Here is a 23,878-nt window from a genome sequence, read left to right as displayed (position 1 = left end):
TTATATCACAACGGAGGAAAGCTTATGTAGGCAGATTATAGTTTCCAAAATAAAGACTGTAGAAATAACTAAATTCTTTGTTGATAAAAGTTTAGCTTGTTCTGAGACATCTGAGCTGTAATTATATGCATATTCAAATCAGACATTCAATTTATCTACAGCATGCCAAAATTAAGATCAGTGATCAAAGTTTTTTTTCCCCCAAAATTAGAAGGAAATAAATCTTTTCATTTCTTTCATTTTATTTTCCAACATGCTATCCAGTCAGTGAGCTGCTTATTGCCCTTTGTGTCTTTATTAAAACAACTATGGTCACTCGAATAAGGACACTGAGTGCCGAAACACAGGCCAACCAAACAGTGATGACGCACACCCTCACACAGACAGAGGGGAATGATGCATGGCAGCCACATTCATTTTCCTCTCAGCACTGAGAACAAACACTCCATCCTGTATCGATCTAACCATGGCAACGCTCATTAGTGCTAGCAGGGCAGAGATGAAAGAACGGAGGGAACAAAAAATGGAAAGAAAAATAGAGGAAAAAATATTACAGGATCGTGAAGAGGAGTGACAGTGGTTGGGGGGAAAAAATGGAAAAAAGGACGAAGGTTGGAGTCGATGGATAGGATCTAAGATTATATGGATACTTTGATGAATAGAAGAAGAGTTTGTTTGGGTACAGAGAGATAAAGCTGAGGAAAGTTTGTATGAAGATAAGTGGTACACACATATGGTAAGGGGAGGACTAACATAGATGTTTGTTAATGTTAAATGTTAAAACAACTATAAACAAGATAATGAACTGCACCAGTACCTAGAAAAATTAAAAGGCTGCAAGCCGAAGAGTGAAAAAGTAGATGGATAAGTCACAGGGGAAAAAGGAAAAAGTCATTCTGAAAAAGATTTAAAAGCTTTAACCAGATATTTGTGTACGTTACTAAATAGCTTGATACTACAGACCAATTCATATTTACAACAGTTACTGTTCGATCCAGTGATCTAACAAGGTAATGAGCTTTCTACGAGATGGAAATCAAACTTGAATCAATTCAACTAAATGGAAAAACAAAACAATTGTTAATAAAAAGGAACCATAAAGATTGTGTCATGAAGAAACAAACATGAAAAGCTGGTTAAAAACTGTATTTGTATTAAATACATCTAAATTTCAAAGCACAATCTCTCTTAAGACAAACCCATGGTACCGGTGTGTTGAAATTTAACAAAAATATTGTCTGATAGTCTTTTGTATAGCCCCATTTGACAATCACATTTTAGAAACTCATTCATTTATTATATGAACGGCTTAATCTGATCAAGGGTGGCGGGGAAGCTGGAGACTATCCCAGCAGCCTTTGGGCGAGAGGCAGGGTACACCCTGGACAAGTCGCCAGTCCATCGCAGGGCCAACACAAAGAGACAACTAGTCACGCTCACATTCTCTCCAAGGGACAATTTAGAGTAACTAATTAACCTAACCTTTTAGAAAATCTGTAGCAAAAACAAACCCTTCACATTTCTTCAAACTTACTATTTTAGGGCATTGAAACAAATTTCAAGTGTAAAATGAATTAATTTGCATTATGATTAAATTACTTCAAAAAACAAGACATAAAAAGTATGCAAGGTATCACACTGACCTTTCTCATGCAAGCCTCGCCTGCTTCTTGCAACTCATTGTTGGTGGAGTTGAGTGCTTTGAACAAAGCAGCAATGATCTTCTCCCTGGACTGTGGCAAGTAGTTACAGGCTGCCAGAGCATCTGGTCGGGTAGATGAAAATTAAAATTCAACACTTTTGCTCTGTTCGTGCAAAAGAAATGAAGCTCACAGTCAGAAATAATCTGCAGCGCTTCTTCTAACATGTTAGCTTTCAGTGTTACTAAATAGGTCTAGTAACTGACTCAAAAGAAGAGTAACTTGCATGTTTTAAACTTTTGCAATCAGAACAAAGCCTACTTACTGAGAGCAGCAATCCGCAAGGGAACCAGAGAAGGAAGACTCTTGTAACAGGGGAGCTTCTTCAAAGCAGCATCCTCTGCCTCACACAGATTTAGCAGCTTGACAGGGAGAAAGACAAATGAGCAAGAGGGAATTTAAATAACACAAAAGTCAAATATGAATAAGTCCAAAGTAGATTCTAAGCTTATGCACTATATAACTGTTTAAATGAAACATGATTATCATTTACCGTGTCATTACTCAAGAGAATAAGAATCCATTTAAAGATAATGTCTCTGCATTGCATACCTCTGTGTAGAACACCTTATGCTCCATGACATTGAGGTCCATTGTGAAGAGACGGGGCTGCAGGGTGGTGCAGAAGGTGTTTCCCTCCATTAGGCCGATTTGAGCATTGGCAGGCTGATGACGCAGCAAGTGTTTCTTGGGAGGAACCATATCTTGCAAAACCTAAATAAAGAAAAAAAAAAAAAAGTCATCAACAGGGGGCTTCAGGAAGTGTCATTACATTAAAAAACAACATTGCACTGGTAAAGTGAGCCAGTCTACTAGAAAACATTTATTATTATAATAAATCTTATAATAAATATTATTTCCTAATGCATCCGTCTGGGCCAGGAAATGACTTTCTATTTGAAGTACCTCTGACCAAACTGTATTCAATATTAACTCTAAAAAGTTTTTGGTTTCACCTCTTTATGTGGCTCCATGATGACCGTAACGCTTTTGCCGGTTACTTGGGCAAGCACCTGCAGGGAGTGCATGGCCTGCTTTCTGACAGTGGAGTTCGGGGAGGTGACTTCTCGGACTAAGTCATGGGTGACCATGTGAAAAGATTTGTCCTGGGCAGCCAGCAGCTCTTCAGCCTTTTCTTCATCTTTCAGTGGAGTGGCACAGCGTACCAGCAACTGCTCCAGGGTAGTCTTAGCCATGGCCACAGCCCCATTTGACACCTTTGTGAAAAGTTAATACACTCATAAATACACTGCCTTTACAGCAAGTAGGTACAGTAGGTAAATCCTAATCTGAGAGGTAAAGAAAACCCTAAATTATTACACGACATTTGCTTCAGAGATTGACAAAAGTTGTCTAAAGGAACAAAAATGGGAATGTCTCTGTGAAGCCAGAGCGTCTGCATATTCTCACCTCTCCTGTGAGGTCCATCATGACAAAGAGCAAGGCTTTAAGAAAAGTCAGCTGGTTCTGTAGCACCCAGATCAGAGGCAATCGCTCCATCAGGAATTTAATGGACACCACACCCCCGAGCTTGGCGTACCACGCCTGCTCGTAGCAGCAGGCACACAGACGCTCAACTATGTAGGAGAACAGGGGCAACTGGCAAGCCTGGGGATGCAAAAGCACAGAAGACTGAGTGTTTCCCAGGAGCATACCAAACACATAACAGTAGAGATTAAGAAATATCTTCTTCCCCAATGTAACTAAACAATATTTTCTGCCCTCCTCCATGTGAATTACCCTCTCTTTGGAGCCAAGGATGATGCTGGCCACATCAAAAATGACAGCCAGAGCCACTTCTCCAATCTTACAAAGCTCCTTCTCCTCGTAGGCCATGCAGATAGCTATGGCATCAATGAGGACCAGTGGATCCATGCCCTTAGAGCCATTCTCTTCACTGTGGAACATGGCAGTGCTTGGTTGGCTGCCAAGCTGGTAGCATGGCAGCAGGAAAGGGCCTTAAATAAAATAGGAAGACAAAAAAATATATCAAACCAATTGATTTATTGCCACTTTGATTTCCAGGACAGTCGTTTTGATATTTTCTGTTTATTTAAATTAAATCATTGCACACCAAAAATATGATCACTAACTGATTTCTGGAGTTACGAGATAAATAAAGGCATCACATAAACAGCTAATCTCTTTCAGGTCTCGGATTACGCCGTTATGGGAATTATGAGAAATCAGATTTACACACAAAGATTTCCTGCCTAATACCACAGACTGTATATAAAGAGATGGACGGAGCCTCTGTGACGTCACCCATAGGTTTCTGAAGAGCTGAATTGAAGCTCGGTGGGCGGTTCCTACCGTCGCTATGTTGGTAGCGTCATGCGCATCGTCTCGCCCGGAAAATAAAAATATGAGCAAAGAGGTGGAGCTGAGAGGGGAGCCATGAGCGTCATGGTGGATGATTGACATCGAGCGAACTCTGCGCTTTCTGAAGCTAAAAGCTAACCAAGCTAACCCCGAGATAACGGGAGCTAACCAGCTAACGAAGGTAAGCAGGCTGAAGCTAAGTCACGTTATTAACCGGCTAAAAACCGTGGTTCTTCTACGTTCTTCTTACTTGAAGCCGGAGATCAGTACCTGTCAATCAAGAGGACACGCCCCTAAATATGCCGAAGTCAGAGATTAAATTACTTTTAAACAGGCGAGTTAGAAAGAAATTCACTCCCCCCACAGTTGTCATGAAGGTAAACCTGACCTATTAAACCGAAAATGGATTTTTGAACCAGACTGTAAACATGTTTATTTCTGCTGTGAAGTTGGTCTTTTTAACGTGGGAGTTTATGGGGATTTGCTCTGTTTTGGAGTCAGCCCCTAGTGGATGAAGGGGGAACTGCAGTTTTATGCACTTCCGCATAGGCTTCACTTTTAACCACCGGAGGTTGCCGCTTGCCTAATACACTAAGATCTTTGTGTATGTAAATCTGTACATTTGATTTCTTTTGTGTTGTTACATCTGCACATATGCAAAAGAATCCTTTAACAGAGGTGGAATAAAAGCAAAACAAACAGTGAAAGCAAGCAGCAAAAGGAATCAAATGTAAAAAGGAGGTGACAACTTGCATGCTCAAAGAAATGACAACCAGTCCTTACTTTCAACATAAATCTAGCAAGCACAGTTTTTACAATGAGTTTGTGTAAAAACACTTAATCCAAGACTATAGACGGATGCTTGTTGTAAGCAAAGCATCCATCGTGTCCTCCTCTTGAATTATAAAGTAAAACTTCTGCACGTAGCCTGTTTGGCAGGCTTATTGTTGCAAGTAAATGTACAATTTATACAGATTTTTAAAATATTAATTTAATATTTTTACAACTTTCTGATCCCTTCCAGATATCAGACTTTGATGATATGTTAACAGGCACATTGAGAATTAAAATTTAAAAAGTACCTTGGGACATAAGGAAAAAGAAAGAACTGTAAAAAGGAAGATTAGATACAGAGAGCACAAAGAATATTAATTTTCTCACCACACTGCTGAGCCACAGCGACCATGGTATAGTGGCGAATCAGACTGGCCACGAAGGGCAGCGCACTTGGCCTCAGGTCCTTTATGACTGCAGACATGAACGCCCCAGTCAGGGCCTGTTCAAAGGTTCTGCGGGCAGGTGTGTCTTGTGCTTTGTAGCGATGTGAGATGATGACATTGGGAATCCACTTTTCAGTAAAGCTAAAGAAACCACATAGAACAAGGTAATTACATATTAATAACAACAACATGCAGCAGCAGCCGTCACATTTTCTGGAAGTCTATGTACAATTTCTTGTGCACTCAAAGAATAATTAACAAATAAGAAAAAGGAAAATACACATCTATATTGATGTAGTTTTGTCTTTACATTTTCTGCTTTCCTCATGTTCCCTCTGCATTTTCATTCTCTACCTTCTTTTTTCCCTGTTTTTTTTTTATTTACAGCAGCTGAAGGCAACTGAGCCGTGGTGTGATTGAGCAGCTGTTTTCTCCATGCTTGAGCTTGTGTTTTATAATGCCACACGGCAGGGGCAGACCTGATGGATCGCTTCATTTTATTAGTGTCATTTAAAAAACTGCTCTTTGGAGAAAGAGAGAGAAGAAGTGGTGGCAAAGGGAGGCCTGGGAGGGGGTGTGTTGGGTGGAGAAAGTGAGAGGCGGCATAGTCGACAAACCATCAGATCAACTGCCAACCTCATTCAGGGGCATGTCATTCCAACATTACTCTGTTCAGCCAACTTGGCATTTCATAAAAACAGCTCTATGCATCTTATTTCTTTTTCATATTTTCTGTGTGAAAGAATTTTGAGGCAAAGACAGATGCTTACAAGATGATGTCTGAGAATGTGGCAGCTACACTGCCCCCTTGATCATAACTAACACACCTCAGTATTCCCATGTGCACAAAAATGTATTACTGTGCATGTGCAACACTACATAAAAATACCAGGAGAATGTGAGGGTAGAGTGTCGCATAAACAGACAGAGGAAAGTCAATTAGCCTCTGCCTGGCGATCAATGATGGTAATGTGACAAACCCAACCAACATGGGGGGGTTCCTGTTTGTATGTTCGTGTGTGCATTTGTGCCTTGCAGTGAAGCCTGACAGTGGTTGGGTTGGGGGTTGGGTGGCCTGTGCATAATTAGCAAAGCCTGCTCAAGAGGTAGTTAATAACACACACAAAGCATGGTATAGACATGACATAGGAGAAAGAAAGTAGAGCATGTCTGCAGGTAGCGAGACAGTTGGGGGTAATGGGGATGTATACAGGCATGGCATGACTGGAGATGGCAGACAAAAAAGGTCAGTGGACAAGGACAAATTCCAGTATAAATTGAATATATGAAAGGAAATGCTTTGCTAAAATGCATGTTTCTCTTGGAAAATGTAGAGCACCTTATCAATCAATAATACAGAATAATTGCTGTACTTTATTATTACTGTATGGAACAGGTGGGACTGTTTTTTTTTTTTTAAATACACAACTATTTCTGCCAGTTATTACTGATACTACTTCAATCAATATCCCAACACTGCAAAACTGCTGGATGTGAAGTTGTCGCAATGACAAATCTAAATAAATTAATGCACGAGCAACATTTTATATCCAATATGTGAAAATGGCCTCTACAACCCCTAACATACTATAACATGCATTGTAATATTTATTAAGTCACCCCCAAATCTGAGGCTAACAAACCAGCATACCGTTTAAATGTCAGCACACCCTTTAATGCATTATTTCTGAAAACAATTCTCTCATTAGCTGTGATTAGGAATTCTGGGCTCCAAAACTTTTCTTTTCTAAAAGCAACATTTTGTTCATGTTTTTGACCACATGCTAACAATAGAACATACAGCAGAGCTTTTTGTCTACAGCTCTGATTGTTGTTATTTATGTTCATCAACAAAACGTCAAAAGTTGCAGGTGCTGCATTTGTGGCGGGTCATAAAAACAGCTACATATGTCGGAATTGCACTGGTTGTACTGGAAAACATAATACCTATCTATACACCCTACAAAACCGCCCTCTTCGCAAAACTCCCATCCTGCAAGTGGAAATGTTACAGTGTTTTTCTGGTCTTAATGAAGACTATTGGTTAGTAACATGACAGCATGTATGACAGCATTTACTCTTTGAGCTGTCGCATAAGCCCCTCTCCCATCAGGAAGAGAATCCTAGAAGCTCAGTCCTCACGCAGCATCCAGCAATCACCTCTTCCAAATGACCAGACCGAAGCCACAACATAGTCTGCTTACTGTCAGATATTAATATCTATAAGTGAAAAAGTTAAAAGTACTGTAACTGGAGCTGTTAGTGAAATTACATTTTAATTTTAGGTCTATTCAATTTTGGGCATGATATTTTTTATCTTATTCTAATGTTTTGAAAAGAAATTCATTAAAATTTAGTTTTCAAGACATTAATAAAGCTTGGGTTAACAACAAGATCTTTGTCATTTGATTTAGCCATCTACCAAAATCCATTGAAATTAATATTGAAAACATTGTTACATTTACGCGTTTAAATTGTGATTAACAAAATTAATATTTAAAAAGGCTGTAGGTAATATGTTTAATTCTTTATAATCCAGCCCCATCCTTAATATTTATATATCTTGATCTTACTTATTGTATTGTTATTCTAATATATTCCTGCTATATTAGTGAATGACAAAACAAGAGAATTTCTGTTTTTCCTGTCACTTAAACAAGTACCTGTCTGTGAAGTTCAATGTCTGTTTTGTTATCGAATACCAAATGCTAGTTTTGTTTCTGCAAAACAAATCCACTCATTGATAGTAATAGTCACTTTGAACCTAAAAGACATACCAAATGCTGAAAAATCAATAATAATTAGGTGCCAACAACAACCACAATATAGATCTATATACTACAGTCAAATCAAAACCAGGATGTACTCACTTGGGATGAGACAGAAGCTGGTACAGTGCATGTTTATTGTCATCCAAACTCGTCATTGCAACCAGGAAGCATTTAATGACCTCCCAGGCCTGCCGCCTGTAGTAAGGTTCTGTGTTGGCACTCTTCAGGCAGTCAAGTGCTGTTTCTATTGCCTTGGGAGAAGCAGAGCATGCAGAGTTTACTACATCTATACTATTTCAGTCTGAAAGAGCAAGCATCTATGAGGCAAAATGCCAACATTGCTTAATTATCAATCTGGGAAAGAAACTGTATATTCTCTTTATGTGATTCATTGCAAGGAGGAACTGAGCACCATCTGGCAGAGCAAAGGTCATTATCATCTCTACATTATGGGCTGTCAGGCTACAGCGGCCAGGCACTTAAAAGGGAGAAAATGAACTAATTAATGCCACTCAGAACAGAGAGGAAGGATGAGGAAAAATCCCTAAATTAAGAGGGGATGAGAGGAGATGAGGGCATGGTATAATTGAATTGTAAACTTCTCAGTTAGTCAGGACATTTCTGTCAGGATTTGGAGTCTGGAAAACACCATAATACTAATATTTAAACATTAAGTGTAGCATAAAAATATTTGGAGAGTAGATTCCTTTTGAAATACAGCTCGATCCTTGAGCTTTTGTCCTTTAAGTGTATAAATTATGTCAAAATGCTGATTAAAAATAGAACTTAAAAAGGCAATGTGAAAGGATGAATTTCAAAGGAGTGCAATTTAAACAAGACAAGTGTTTTCCAGACTTTAAGACTCGTGCCTTTTGCCCGTGTAACATGTGAGGGTTTGGATGTATGCTGCTTACGCCCACAATGACGGCAAGCACACAGACTGATAGCCAAGAAGAGGCAGCAGCCATTAGTGAGAGTAAATAATGCCGTCATGGTGGCCCACACTAGATTGATGATTACTGAGTGGGGATGAGGAGGAGAAACAAGAGATGAATTTAATTACCTGGAGGACACACACATCTCTTCACTCACTTTGTCTAATACACACACAAACCTGTGACAAAGACATACTGCTCTCTGTGGAGAACTATAATGAGGAATATCAAGCCCTTTTAGGTTTAATTCTTTCTTTCTCTGGTCCAAATACAACAGCAAAGCAGGGGAAAAGGCCTTCTAGCTAACTTCAGACAGCATTTGAGAAATTGCTGCATAACTTTCCTTTAGCGACCAGCTGGAAAGCAGACGGTGTCATATCTCTGTTATCTCACCTTTTCCATGGGTAGTTGTATGGATGCTTTGCAATCAGTGAATTCAACTTTGATGCTCGGCCCCTGGACCTCAGTCACCACATAATGTAGTCTCTGGGACTCTTTCAGCATCTTTCTGTTGCTGCCTCCAAACTTTCCCAGCACCCGGTAAGCTACATGGGAGATGCTTTCAGCTGGATTACGGAGGGTCCGCCATAAGGCCTGGAACACAGAGTGGAAACAATGTCAACTTGAAGTTATCATGATAGAATCAAATAAAAGCGTAAAAGAAAAACGGCACTAACAACTTACTGTCAAGATTATGAGAGTTAAGATCATTAACTGATGGCTCACAATAAAAACATAAAATAAAATTTAAAAAAAAACGTGATTTGGCTGATAAATCACAAAATATTGACTAAGCTGCAATTATACTGTACAGCAAAGTTAAAAAAAAATTGTTTTGTGAGAAAAGATGGCCCCTTGCAATACAACAGCATTGTGAAAAGGCAGCTAGCCAATTAGCCGAGTTTAGTGAGTAACCAGGTTTACTGCTAGAGGGGTACTGAGTGCATGTTTTCACTGAATCTGTGGGGGGTTTTGTTGTTTCTGTTAAAGCAAAAAGGAAACTTCAGTGACTCTTCTATTAAAATGAGTGTTTCTCAAATCCAGTCCTCAGGCCTCCAGGCCTTGTTTTAAAACTGCCTTATCAAGGTCTTTGCAGCCTGTTAACAAGCCCTTTATTTCATTCAGGTTTGTTAAGGTAAGGTTGCCTATAAAACATGCAGGGCAGGTGGTCCTAAGGACCGGAAGTGAGAAACACTGTATTAAGTGATTAAATGATTTCCCACCTGCATGAGCTCAGCCCTGACAGGCTGGATGTGGTCATACAGGAAGTCTGGTTGTAGGTTGTCCACACACAGCTCCAGAGTTCGAAGGCCCTGGCTGACTAAAGTCTGAGAACCATTGAGCGCAGACACCAGTGGATCCATCAGCATGGGTAAATAAGGCAGCAAGGAGCTCAGACGCACAGGCACCGTCAGACACAACTCAACAAACAGGTCCTTCATGTGTTGCTTGTGAAGACCACTCTGCAACATGTTGAGACCTGATAGAATAATAACAGGGAGACAGTAAGTTTAAAGCAAATTAATAGCCTGGCATAAACCTAACATAAGTAAACATAAACTGTTAAATAAGAGGAATTTTCAACTAAAAAGTTATGGTATGTGAGCAGGGCCGGATTAAAAGTGCACAGGCCCCTGGGCCCAGAGTGTTCCAGGGGCCCCCTTCCCCACCACATTGTGAAAATTGTGAACGATACACTGTGAAACGACATTTCTAACATCTTTCAGCCAATGGTACCAATAGCAATACATTGGACACTGTGGTGTAACTGGTTTTTATATATTTTGTTTTATGTCCAAACTGCTGGTGTTTTCCTGACATGGGAGTGGGCCCCTGGGCCTGTGCCCATAATGCCCATTGGATAATCCGGCCTGTATGTGAGGATTTACCTTGCAGCAGGTTGGGTAGGAGGGGTAGGAACTCTTGGTAAAGAAGATCGTGACTTCCTCCACCAATGGAGCGGAAGAGAGCGCGGAGAAGCAGGAAGTAGTTGTAGGGTTCCTTAGCAGACTGAGCCAGCTCCATAGAGCTGTTCACTATTTTGTGGAGGTGTGGCTGAATAAAGAATGACAGACCTGGTGTCAGACTTAATTTTAAAAAAAACAATTTTTTTACAACTATTTTCAAGAGGATTATTTTCTGTGCCACTGCAAGACAAAGAACACTCCATTACCTTGAGCATCTGCTCATTCTCAGCAGCGAATAATGATACGGAGCCAAAGACAAGTTTGAAGAGCTTGAGATAGAGGTTTGAGAGCTCAACATTAGAGCCCATCTCTGGCAGCCGCTCAAGAAGATATTCGACTAGGATGGTTGCAAAAAGAGCCGACGTTGACAAGTTGGCCAGGAAGGAATTTGCCACAATCTAAAAAGCAATAAAAGAAGAATAAATTAATTAAGTGGATGAACACAGAAAGTCCATCTTAACTGTTCACTATTTATACGGATTGGCCAAGAAAACAATATAATCTCACATGCACAACTGACACATTTCTATTTTATGTACGAGACATCACATACCTGCAGTGCATAGTTCTTGGAAATCCTTTCCACCATGTATGGCACGGTGGTCTGAAAAATCTCTTTGAATGTGAGGGGGTTCATCATGGTAAAGACTCCCGCAAAGTGCTCCAGAACCTCTTTCTCCTCCTTCATGCGAACAGTCTGGCAGTTTGCCACTCTTATGTACGTTTGCTGATTATTGGCAACCTGCACCTGTTCGGTTGAGAGGACAGAAATAGGTTTTATTTCATCTTTAATAAGGAGGCTTGTCAAATCTGCATGAAATATGGTCTAAGTTAAAACACAATATTAAAAAGAGCACAATTTTAAAGCAAAACTATAACCTCGTTGGGTCGTACCTGGTAGATATCCAAGGCTTGCATGGCATACTTGACAAGTTTAATGTAGATTTGGGTCTCCTTTGGCTGGAGCTGCTTGTTAGGAATGAATTGGGCTTCTGCAAAAAAAAACCCAAAAAGACAGAAAATTACACAACGCAGTTTGAGAAATAATCAAAAATATGACACACAAATGTATAAAATAACATTTTACTTGTTATTCTTAAAATGACCTCATAGAAAAGTTTTACATTAGCTGAAAGAATAAATTTCCCCTATGCAACACATGTGGAACAAAAATGCCAGCCCTTTTGTTTACCTCCGGGGGCCTTGCAAGAGGTGATGCCCCAAGTAATCGTCTTTACTCCGCACACCAAGGTCTTGACTAAACTGCGACAGTCTGACACTTGAAATGTCTGTTTGTCTTCTTTCTCTCCTGGCCGGTCAAAAGGGGTTGCTGGTGCTGGAGGTGCAGCAGCAACAGGTGTCGGAGGAGCGGGTGGTGGAATGGCGGGAGTAGTAGAAGGTGTGGGTGTTGCTGGTACCCCAGGTAAAGCCCCTGGATCAACCACACCCAATTCGGACTGAGGCTTGCACTTCTTGAAAATGGAAACAAGCTGGTAGCGTGCAATGGTGTGAAACTTCAGCACAAACACCTGTTTAAAAAAAATAAAAATAAATAAAAAATGAGCATTTCTTCATCTCATATCGGTACAAAACTGAGTCTCATCCCAGATGGTGTCAATTACCTCCAGCATCCTCATCAATATGTCTCGTCCGTTCCCATTCTCCTGCTCCGACTTTGAGCGGATACAGTCCACCAGGTTGAGGAGCAGTTTGCAGGACATGGTCTGGATATTGCTAGGAAGTGACTCATCATCAATGTTCTTTGCAAAGAGCTGCACAGCCAGGGATAAATCAGTCAGAGGCAAGTTCTGTCGAACATGGTGCACCAGGTCTGCTAATGTGCTGTAGGCCAAGGGTCTGAAAAGAAAAGCAGACATGTAATTGGGAAACTTGGAGCAGAATTGTAATTATACATCACTAATAGCAGTGAGAAATGCAATAAACTTCTTTGGAGAACTGACAGTTTTTAAAAGACAGAAAAGGTAGCAATCAAGGAAGCTGACGTTTTAGCTATCAGAAAATCTACGGGATGAGAGAGAAAGGGAGAAGCGAGCTGTACTAATGAGCGCTTCTGATAGTCCTGCCAGATCTCGTCTAAATACCTCATTTCCTGTGTGGTACTAATGTGAAATGACAGCCATTTTGTTGATGAGATGAGTTACTCTGGCAACTGGGAGGGGTCAAAGAAGTTTTGAAAATGAACTACGGGAGGACATGCAGGCAGTCTGCCCTCTGGAGATGCGAGTGTACATGACAACTTGACAGTGTGGTCTGTGCTGCATTGTTGCAGTCAGCCTCCCTGAGAATTTCTACAATACTAAGACATTCCTAATTAATGTGATAGGACACTTAACAATTTTTACACCTGGTTGAGAACTCTGCCATGACAGTGAACCTGTTCCAACACCACAGAGTTGCAATGACTGTGCACAAATACAGAGAACTTACCTAAGAGTCTCCCGAGCAGTATAACCAGAGCCAATCAGGATGGCCTCGTCAAAAAGTTTGTCCATACAAGGGATAAACTCTGAAACACAGCAAAGATTCATGGTGTGACTCCAACATGTTTGGGATGGAAAGAGAGGAGAGGTTGTTGGATGTTGGGAACAATGTAAAGGAAAGGAATTTGATAGTGGTGGACATCATTAGAACTGATCACAATTCAGAGGACTGCAATCACACTGTACAACAATTATCAGTGCATATTGATAAATCATCTCAGGATGGACCTGACAGACAGCTACCAGGTGTTTTCTTTTCTTAACTTTGTAATGTGGTTTCCCCTTGTTTGTTAAAATTCTATGTCAACTTTACACAAGTCAAATTTTTTCAAGAGTGAGTTTTATTAATGTGTTGGTTGGATTTTGTTTGCTTCACCAACTTACTGACCCATCTTGTCCATGCTCTAGACGTTGTCGGTGCTTCTCTACCATTTCTACACAATCCTTCTTTTGCATTTCATCAATATGTTTGAAAAAAAATTTTTTGTTTTTGTTTTTCTTTACTTGATAATCAGTTAAGAATCATCCCTCCTGTTCCACTTTATAAGAAAGTATAAAAGAGTTTAGGATGATTTTGGAATAATTGTTCTTGATTATCTTTGGTTTGACAAGCAAGAGCAAGAGTCAAACGCCTAACTGTGCAGAGCATTATCGGCTCTCTGCAACTGCAAATCCTTTAGCAAAACATAATAATAAAATAATCAGTATCCTTATAAGTGGTTTGAGTCACAGAAGCTGAAATAACTTTATCCATTCGTTTAATCCCACCTCTCAAGTCACCATGTGACGGTAAAGTTACACGGCCACAGTCTGACAGCTAATACAACTTATTTCACAAGTGCAAAATGTGAAATTTCTAGCATGACTCAGCAAGAGTCAGTCTGATAATATTACGACCTATAATAGAACATTAAACGAGTTCCTTCAGGATTTAGTGGTATGAAAGAAAAATGGTCACTTTTCCTGTGAAAAATTTTAAGCAGTATAAAAGAAAACCTAATCAGCCTGTGCCAAATTAGTTTGTACACGCTCATATGTGTGAGTGTATACATACGGCTGCGCAGGTCAGTAGTGAGGATGTGCTTTGCTGCAATGAGCAGCTCCTTGCGGAGGTGAGCCGTCTCGGGGGGGCAGTTGGACAGCAGCTGCAGCATGCCCTTTACCATCTGCTGAGAGTACTTCCCTACCAGATCCTGACAAGGTGAAGAAACTCACAAATTATGATTGGGAATTTCTTTAAATTATTCTTCAGTGAATGTACAAATGATCCTGCCACGTTAGGGAAGTATCTACAGGAAATCTAAAATGTGTTTTGTTTTTTTTTGTTTACTAAAGCACAAAAGAATGTGGAGCAATTTTTCTGCAAATGACATGACTCTTTAAACTCATGCACTGACAGCATCAAACAGAGGTACCTGGTAGATTCGGATGATGTAGGCCAGAAACGATAGTGTCTTAATTTGGGCTGCAATGAAGTCTGCATAGAGCTCCTTGTTATAAAGTTTGTGTTGCCTACAAAGAAAACAATTCAGACATGTAATAAACCTCAGTTCCAAGAAAATGATCAGTGTTGCTTATCATGCTGTATTGTGCATTATTGGAAATTAAAAGAAGTCCCAATAAAGGGTCATTTTACCAGATGACCAGTCCATTTATGTCACAGTTATCACTAAATATAGAAGAATATATATATATATATATATATAGAATTTTAACCTCCTGTTAAAATTCTTGACACAACCCCTTCTTACCATGAGTGATTTCACCTCCTGCTAGGTTAATGCTTAGAATTTTTTGCAATGCAAATGAATTTTCACTTTGGTTTTAGATTAAAAAGGTACCATCACCATCAACAAACTGAGCGCAAAAAAAACAAAACAAAGAAAAACGTGGAGATGGAAAGTCTTTTTTTCCCCAGCAAACTCAGACCCATTTTAAATCTGTGAGGTAAAAAGGATTTTTTTTCTGACATGGTCACACACCTCCTGAACCTGAACAGAGGTTGATTTTACCTAGCCTGAGAAGACACCTGGAGCATGATGGTGTTCATGATGAGGGGTACAAACTCTGACACCACACTGTGAATATTCAACTTGTATAGCTGAAAACAGAGCAAATAAATAAATTTAATTAACCAGAATAATAATTGAAATTTTGTGTTTATCAAAAACCAAGTATATTCTACATCAACTCATTCTTTTAAATTTTCTGTGGAGCAGGTTTGATTGTTTAAAAGCAAAGACAAAAATCCAATTTTTTAAAATAAAAATAATACATTTTATCTACCTCAGTTGAGTTGCATTTACATGCAAAAAGAGGAGTATATTTAGAGAAGTATAAAAGCATTTCACTCACTTGATACATGAGCACCACTATAATGGGCAGCTCAGCCAGCACCTTGAGAGACAACGACCCCCGAGGGATGATGGTGTGCTTTGAGGCAGAAAGAAAAAGGAGAAACCTAATGAGAAGTGGCATGACTACTGAACTTAAAAACTAATTACAGTAAATATAAAAGTACAAAACAAAAATGGCTCAAAAGAGTCATGTTCGCTCTAAGCCCTTGAATAAATTAAATAGCATCTTTTTTCAAACAATTTCCTTCCTGTGAAAATTTTTACTTGATGCAAAACAGATGGTTCTTATCTATTATAATAATTTTCAATACCAGATCTTCCACTGCTCAGTGGTTATTATGACAAAGGACATGGCAAGTTTTCAAGTATTTTTATATCTGAATGCATGTAGATTCATCATCTTTCCAGTTATTCATCAGAAACGATGCACTGCTACCATCCAGTGGAAACATGCAGTACTGTAAGCTGCACTCAGTACAGAAAAAACAACACAGAAGTGACAACTACAGAGCTGATCGGTAGCTTACTGTTCGTGTTTCACTGTCTTCCCTCTCAGGTGCAGTTTTAACCAACACTGAAGTGATCATCCCCACCATGTCAGGAGAGGGCACAGTGTTTTCTGCTATCACTTGTGGATTCTCAAAGTACCTGGCCTGGAGAAAAAGAACATAAATGACACTTTCATTTTCATTTCAGACAGGTAGGAAAAAAGCCAGATAAAACTGTCAACGGGGTTGTGAGGAAAGGATGATGTGGCAAGTTAAAATTAACAACAAATTTTCACTGTGTGAAAAGCCACATGTTCTGGAGCTGTACTCACAACAACTTTAGGAAGATCTTTGTAAATCTGCTTTACAAAATCCAGAAAGTGGTGAATCTGAGGAGCGAAAGTGATGAATAACAATGTTATGAACTGAGTGATTCACCCGCATTCATCAGTACAGGGACAAATTCAGTCAATAAATGAGACTGGAGACACCAATGTCATTACTTTTTAAACTTTTAAAACTCAAAGAAACATCTGGACAAAGGAGATGCTTACCTCTTGAGAGATTGGAGGACGGAACTGCTTGTGCAGTTCAATTATGATGCGTAGACAAATCAACACATTTTCCTCACTTTCGATCTAATAAATTAAATTATGAGAAAACATGATTATGAAGTAAATATTAAATAAATAATGTAGGCAAGAGATCACTTACTGAAGAAGTAATACCACATTCCTTTTAAAATTTTCTGGATATATAGATGGCTGGCTGGAGTTGTAAGTATCTAATGTTGACATTCAATAACATATGTGCATCATATTAATGATGTCTGCCTTTTATTTTTCATAACTGTGCTTCGAGAACAAAGCCAACGGATGTAAAACTTTAAAAAAAAATAAAAAAAAAATCCATACCTCCAGGAAGCGAAACATCACCGATAAGATGTTCTTGGTGTGAGTACGAAGGTGCTCATTTGCTGGGATGCGGTGGATGATTTCCAGCACCAGCTTTCTCAATTGCTGTAAAAACAATATATAATGTAAAAGTGAATGTTCCAGTCTTTTAAGCACTTTTATCATTTAGCATCATTTAACCAGATTCACTCATTTCTGTGTATGTGCATAGAAAACTTTCTGTGACAGTAATGAAACATCCTTATGTAATGAAAGTCTAAAGGCTGCAGTGTGCTGTGGGCAAAAGCGTGCTGTTAACAGAGAGGTTTTTTTAAAATAGTAATCAAACATTGATTACTAAAACAAATCTTGCTCATGGCAAAAAGAAGTTTATGTGCTTTTCTTTAACCACGCACCTGTGTAGGTTTTTCTTGAAGAAACTGCACCTCTCCATCCTGAAGAAACGTGAGGAAGCGAGGGATGATGTGCTCCAAAAATGTAGAGTACTGAGGTGAAGATGTTACATTCTGAAATGCACAAGTTCAAAGTCTGTCATGCTATGAAGAAACTCAGCAGATCCAACAGAAACATGGTCATGTTAAACTATTTAATCAGCATTTTACTTAGCTTCTGCATGCATACATAAAAAAATCCAATTAAAATCCAATTAAAATGCCAAACAAAATTGTTTTAAATTTTAAAAAAAAATCTAATATAACACATATAGAGACAAAAAAAAAGGAATCTACACCATCATCTCCCTAAAACATTCATCAAACTCACCTCAAAGTTCTCGCTGACCTCCTGCATCATCTTCAGCTTAGTTTCATCAGCTGGAAGTTGAAGGACACAGTGGGGCTATTAATCAAATTACTGAAAGGTTTAACCTTTCATGGCCAAAGCCATGTGCTTAGCAGGGGCACTCAGATCTTATCAGTTTTACTTTCAGCGTCCAGTTTAATCAAAAGGTACATGAACAAGCACACCAACACATTCACGCAAACAACCACTCTGTCACACACTCGTACCTTTGACTGGACTAAAGCATATCGCTCTCATCACATTACCCATGCTAAGCACAAGTGTTTCATTTAGTTTATTGCCAGCACGCTGAAAATTTTGACTGCAACAGAACGGAGTGTCTTAAAAACTAAGGATGAAAACTCAAACCCTTTAATGTTTTAAGTTGTTATGAGTTCACATGTTGATGGAGGGGAAAAAACCTGGCTCAACAAAACTGTAGCTGCTTTATTTATAACTCATTATGTTTACATAACAAAAAATATATTCACATTTATCTTCTGAAAAACATTTTGAGATGCAACTCTTAATTAAACAATTACCAGCAAAATGGTTTCCACAAACTAAAAAGTCAACTGGAAGATTACTTGTAAAACAAAAGTGTAAATATCGCCACCCATTATAGAAGTAATTTCAGTCAATATTTTCATTTACCTCAAACTCCGGTACAATAGAGTAATGGTAGTGGCCAAATAAACACCTGACTTAAGCAGCATTTTAACATTTTAAACAGCAACCTCTTTGTAATATTGTTTTATTTTTGTGTGTAGTTAATGATCTACGTTTTGCTTAGCTGTTCTGAATGGAAAAGCAGGATTTTCTTGCTTGAGTTTCAGACATATGACAGTCCCAACATATATGACTTCTGCTAACTTACGTGTGTTAGTATCTGTAAGGGCTGCCACAAACTGCAGATACTTTTTCATGAGTGTGGTCTGGTCGACCACAGTGGGGCTGGGCGCGGGTACAAACGCCATGGTGACAGCAGGGACAGACTGGCCACCAGTCTTTATGTGGATCACTGTAATTTCATGTGCTGTCGAAAGAGATAAGACCATTAGAACATTGATCATTGAAATAATATTGTACTTTAATATTAAATAAAGACATATCTCTACTGTGAAAATCGCAATATACAGATTTGCGGGGAAAAAATGCAATTTTTCAAACAAAATGTAAGGAATTCACGAACATATTAATAATGGGCGCATAGTGATGACATCATTGCAAGCGTAAGCTAGCACAATTTTTGTAGTCTCCGAGAGTATTTAAACATTCAAAACAACATTTTCGGGATAGAAATAAAAACTGTTTCATTGCTGAGAGGACTTATGCGTACATTCATCCATTCAACAGAGCAGCATGAGTTATACGTATTAATTTAGCAGAATATACTTTCAAGGGCTAGCAAATAAGCTAGCTTCCCTGAAGAAAGAAATCGTGCACCCCTCAATGTTTAAATATGTTTAATATGTAAATATACCCTTGCTAAATGGAGAAATTACAGAATGTCTGCAGAGAACATTGTTGAAAACACTAACAAATCTGAATCTGCTGCAAACAGCACATAAATAACCTAAGTTAAAAAGACTAAATGAACCCTGTGTACTTACCAAAGCTGCCGACAGGAAACCCTCAGTCCCCGACCGCCGCGCTCGCGCTGTTGCTTTCGCCCAAGCAATGATGTGGGATATACCTCCGCGTATTCCTGATCATATATAACATAAATAAGTACATATCGAAATGAAAATATGTGTTTGTCATTGCTGGATGCGTGGAAGTGAAATAGTAGACGGTCCAAGATATGAGAAATGTTTTAGTAGGAAAAATGTTTTTATCCTAGTACCAGCGGAAGCACACCAAGTAATATAAGTTGTTCTAAGACCATCGTTTTTGATGGTGTTAGGACTCTTTGGGTAAAGCTCAGTGTTGCCAGGTCTGGTTATTATAAGCTTGATATTTGTAAATTCGCTTGGAATTATCGTGAGTTGCGGGTTTTTTGGGCTTGTTTTCAAAACACTTGTTGCTTATTTGGGCTTAATTTATTCCCAGTATAAACCATTTTTTAATGTTTTTTTTTTTTAAAAGAAAATGTTTTTAATGTATACATACATACACACACACACTCTCTCTCTATGTATTAATTCATTCATTTTCCGAACCGCTTATTCCAATTCAGGGTCGCGGGGAAGCTGGAGCCTATCCCAGCCGGCTTTGGGCGACAGGCAGGGTACACCCTGGACAGCTCGCCAGTCCATCGCAGGGCCACACACAGAGAGACGAACAACCACTCACGCTCACTCCTAGGGGCAATTTAGAGTGACCAGTTAACCTATCATGCATGTCTTTGGATGGTGGGAGGAAGCCGGAGTACCCGGAGAGAACCCACGCATACACAGGGAGAACATGCAAACTCCACACAGAAAGGCCACTGACCAAACCAGCCAAGGATTGAACCAGCGACCTTCTTGCTGTGAGGCCACAGTGCTAAACACTGCGCCACCATGCAGCCTCTCTATATATATGTATATATATATATATATGTATATATATATATATATATATATATATATATATATATATATATATATATATATATATATATATATATATATATATATATATATATATGTATGTATATATATATATATATATATATATATATATATATATATATATATATATATATATATATATATATATATATATATATGTATATATATATATATATATATATATATGTATATGTATATATATATATATGTATGTATATATATATATATATATATATATATATATATATGTATGTATATATATATATATATATATATATATATATATATATATATATATATATATATATATATATATATATATATATATATATATATATATATATATATATATATATATATGACATCAAGCTTAGGATTGGTGTAACAATCTTCTTTTGGTCTTGTTTTCATCCAGCTGGTTGCTTGTTTTTCTCACACAATCTGGCAACACTGGTTGCGCTCTCTAAAAGCGAGGGAAGTCGACATCATGGGTTGGTGTGAATAGTGCCAACTGTTGGGAGGTATATTTAAGTTAAACAGTGGATAAAGTTTTAAGACGGTGAACACAGGCTCCGGGTTTAAGAAAACCTATCAGGTTTTCCACAACAACAGGCAACTTGTTCAACTTTGAGGTATATTTGCAAAATTATATTTGAAAAATGCTCATTTCTAAGGCACCCTCCATCAATAGTTTATAGGTTAAAGATTTAGCTAATATTTCTCTTACTTTAGTTTATTTGTTTATTTTTACACAAAATAAAAAAATCATAAAGGTACGAATTATGCATAATAGCCTATTTCCATTTGCAATGCAGCATAGTGATAATTCTGGGAAAGTGTATATGATCATTTAGTAAATATCACATCAAAGTTGCAATGTCATCAAACGTCTTTTTATTTGATGGTCTGTTATCTGTTATCTGTGGACTGTTAAACCACTAGATGGCAGAGCTTTATGCAGTCCAGTTCTCAGTCAGGAACAAACTGCCTGTTGTCTCATTTGCTGTGTAATGTTAGGGAAAATCACAAAATATGCTTATAGTTTGCTTAATGTGCTTAAAATACAGAGATGGAGCAGTAGCCATCATATAGCTGAGTGGCTTGTATGTTATATACATATATATATTTATATGTATTTTTAAGACTGTATATTTATATACAGTCCATGGTTGTGAGCTTACATGTAACTGTTAAGTTTGTTTTGCTTGGAGAAAATACCAGAAAAAAGTAAATCCAAACTCCAGATAATTATCTGTATTTTTTATATCATCTCTCATATGTGGTTCTTCCTATTGCACAGAGCAGCGTCTAATTTTGACTTATGGGCTTTCATGTTGGACGCAGATCTTTAGATGATATTATCAGCTGTAGATTGTAGGGTCTTCAGAGTTTTTGCAGTTTTACACTGAGGAAAATTTTATAAAACTTTCATTAGATGCTGTTTGCTGCAGATTGATGAACCCCTACCCATCTTTACATCTGAGAGAATAATTTATTCTGTATTGCTTCTTTTATATCCAGTCATGTTACTGACCTGTTGTCAAATAACCTAGTTGTGAAATGGATGGACTTCCGGTTGTTTATTGATTTGTGCAAATTAATTCTCTGTTGTAGATGTTAGATGAGTTGCTGCCATCAAATTCAAAACTAGCTTGAATTCACAAGAGATGCTAAAATATCTTTCTCAACATATAATATGCTGCTTATGTTCTATTGGGAATAAAATGTGGGTTTGTGACATTAGCAAACAATTGTAATCTGTTTTATTTTACGTTTTACATCCACCCGACCCCACCAACCTGCCCACCAGATTTTTGGAATTAGGATTGCAAAACTAGTGTTGGTTTTTTATTTCTTCTTTTGCTTTTGCCTGTAAAATATTATTTATTTATCTATTTATTTATTTGTTTGTTGTTTGTTTAAATAATGGGAAACTGTCCATGAAAAAATAAACAGTTGTGGGATTTTTCATTGCTTTTGTGAATTTTAACATTTACTTTTTGACATTGTTTTATGAAATTGTTGTGTATTTTTTATTTAGTTCTCTCTGTTATGTTTGATAAACTACAATATTAATAAAGTTATGCATCAGAAAATATTACAATAAGTAATAGGTACACCTTTCTCTCTCTAATACACAATTCTGTTTTTATTCATTTAGTATTTTTGTTTTTATTCATCTTTTAAAATGTATATAAGAAGAAAGTTGTGGTGATGGATATGTTATTGATTTTGCTGTTTGTGATTAATATTGTTCACAGTGTTTTTGTTTCTTTCCATCATGTTAGTCAGTCCTGTGAGTCCAACAGACGAGAGCAAAACCTTTCACAACTCGTCTCTCAGGTTTCATTGTGATCATATTCAGCTGCTTTCATAAACGTCTGTCATTTACAAATGAAACTACATATAGCAACAGAAGTTGGGTTTTTTTTTTTTTGTTTTTTTTAATAGTTTTGCAAATAATAAAGCTGGGTTGAAAGATTTACTTTTTTTTGTACCTAATCAAAAAAAGCTCATCTCCTACCCACATGCTCTGCTAATGGGTTTTCATTCACAATTCATCCCCTCACAGCCTTCCGTAGAGCAAGCCCACTGGCAATAAATGACTGCAAAATGAGATTTTCCTTTCACTTAATGTCACATATAATGCAAAGGAAAATTTCACATATGATGTGACTTTCCTATTCCATTTTCCACCTCTGCTCCATGAGTAATAATGATCTGCTAAGAGCTGTTTGTCTCTGGCTTATTGCACTGTTGTCTTTGTTTCATTAGGTATCTTTTTTTTTTTTTTTTATCCTGAGAGGACAAGGTGGATGACACACTGGTTCTGTAGATTTCCAAAACCACTCATCTGTCCATTAGACTTGCATTTTCTCAGCGCACTGCAGCACCTGCTGATGCCCCTGTGACAAAGCTGTATCACCCCTGAGTTATATCTTCCACAGAAAGAGCTGCACTTCACTCAAGACCGAGTCTGAATCATCAACAATACCGTGTAATCTATTAATGCACCTAGGGCCCCATCCACATTCACAGTTTTGTTTTGTTTTTTTTACTCCTATTCACTACAGAAGTCTTCAGAAGAAGAGTGGGCTCTGTTGCTCTGTGTTTCAGGTAAACATTTACAGAAAAGATTCAGACCACACATGCCTCCATTTTAGTGAAATGTCTGATAATCACAAACTATTATTTTCTGATGGCAGAGTTGTCCCTCACCTAATCAGTGTGGAATTTTTCCATTTCCTCCTGCAGTTGCCAACATGCAGCTTTGGTCTGTGTCCTGCAGTGACTAGAAAATAGGTGTGATGTCATGCTATAATATTCTGTATTAAATCAAAGGAGGAAGGCTGTCAAGCTCCCAAATT

The 23,878-nt window shown here is 38.1% G+C and overlaps 1 protein-coding gene across 1 annotated transcript in view; it reads right to left on the bottom strand.

The window, feature by feature from the left end:
* trrap (transformation/transcription domain-associated protein) overlaps positions 1-17,979 on the bottom strand; it is a 76,529-nt gene extending 58,550 nt beyond the window's left edge. Inside the window, 27 exon segments of the mRNA XM_079260488.1 lie at positions 1,644-1,765; positions 1,966-2,062; positions 2,253-2,414; positions 2,657-2,917; positions 3,111-3,308; positions 3,441-3,658; positions 5,184-5,383; positions 8,113-8,264; positions 9,342-9,542; positions 10,172-10,428; positions 10,838-11,003; positions 11,122-11,313; positions 11,469-11,663; positions 11,810-11,907; positions 12,108-12,444; positions 12,538-12,772; positions 13,364-13,442; positions 14,471-14,609; positions 14,832-14,928; positions 15,429-15,517; positions 15,772-15,849; positions 16,301-16,426; positions 16,594-16,650; positions 16,816-16,899; positions 17,176-17,280; positions 17,571-17,681; positions 17,938-17,979. Of these exon segments, the coding sequence (XP_079116614.1) occupies positions 1,644-1,765; positions 1,966-2,062; positions 2,253-2,414; positions 2,657-2,917; positions 3,111-3,308; positions 3,441-3,658; positions 5,184-5,383; positions 8,113-8,264; positions 9,342-9,542; positions 10,172-10,428; positions 10,838-11,003; positions 11,122-11,313; positions 11,469-11,663; positions 11,810-11,907; positions 12,108-12,444; positions 12,538-12,772; positions 13,364-13,442; positions 14,471-14,609; positions 14,832-14,928; positions 15,429-15,517; positions 15,772-15,849; positions 16,301-16,426; positions 16,594-16,650; positions 16,816-16,899; positions 17,176-17,280; positions 17,571-17,681; positions 17,938-17,967 (4,086 nt within the window). The 5' untranslated portion in view covers positions 17,968-17,979.
* Positions 17,980-23,878: the final 5,899 nt, after the last annotated feature.

This window comes from Telmatherina bonti, assembly GCF_933228915.1.
Source record: "Telmatherina bonti genome assembly, chromosome: 21".
Lineage (NCBI taxonomy): Eukaryota > Metazoa > Chordata > Actinopteri > Atheriniformes > Telmatherinidae > Telmatherina > Telmatherina bonti.
The sequence above is the reverse complement of the archived record's forward strand: the minus strand, read 5'-3'. Positions and strand labels throughout refer to the sequence as shown.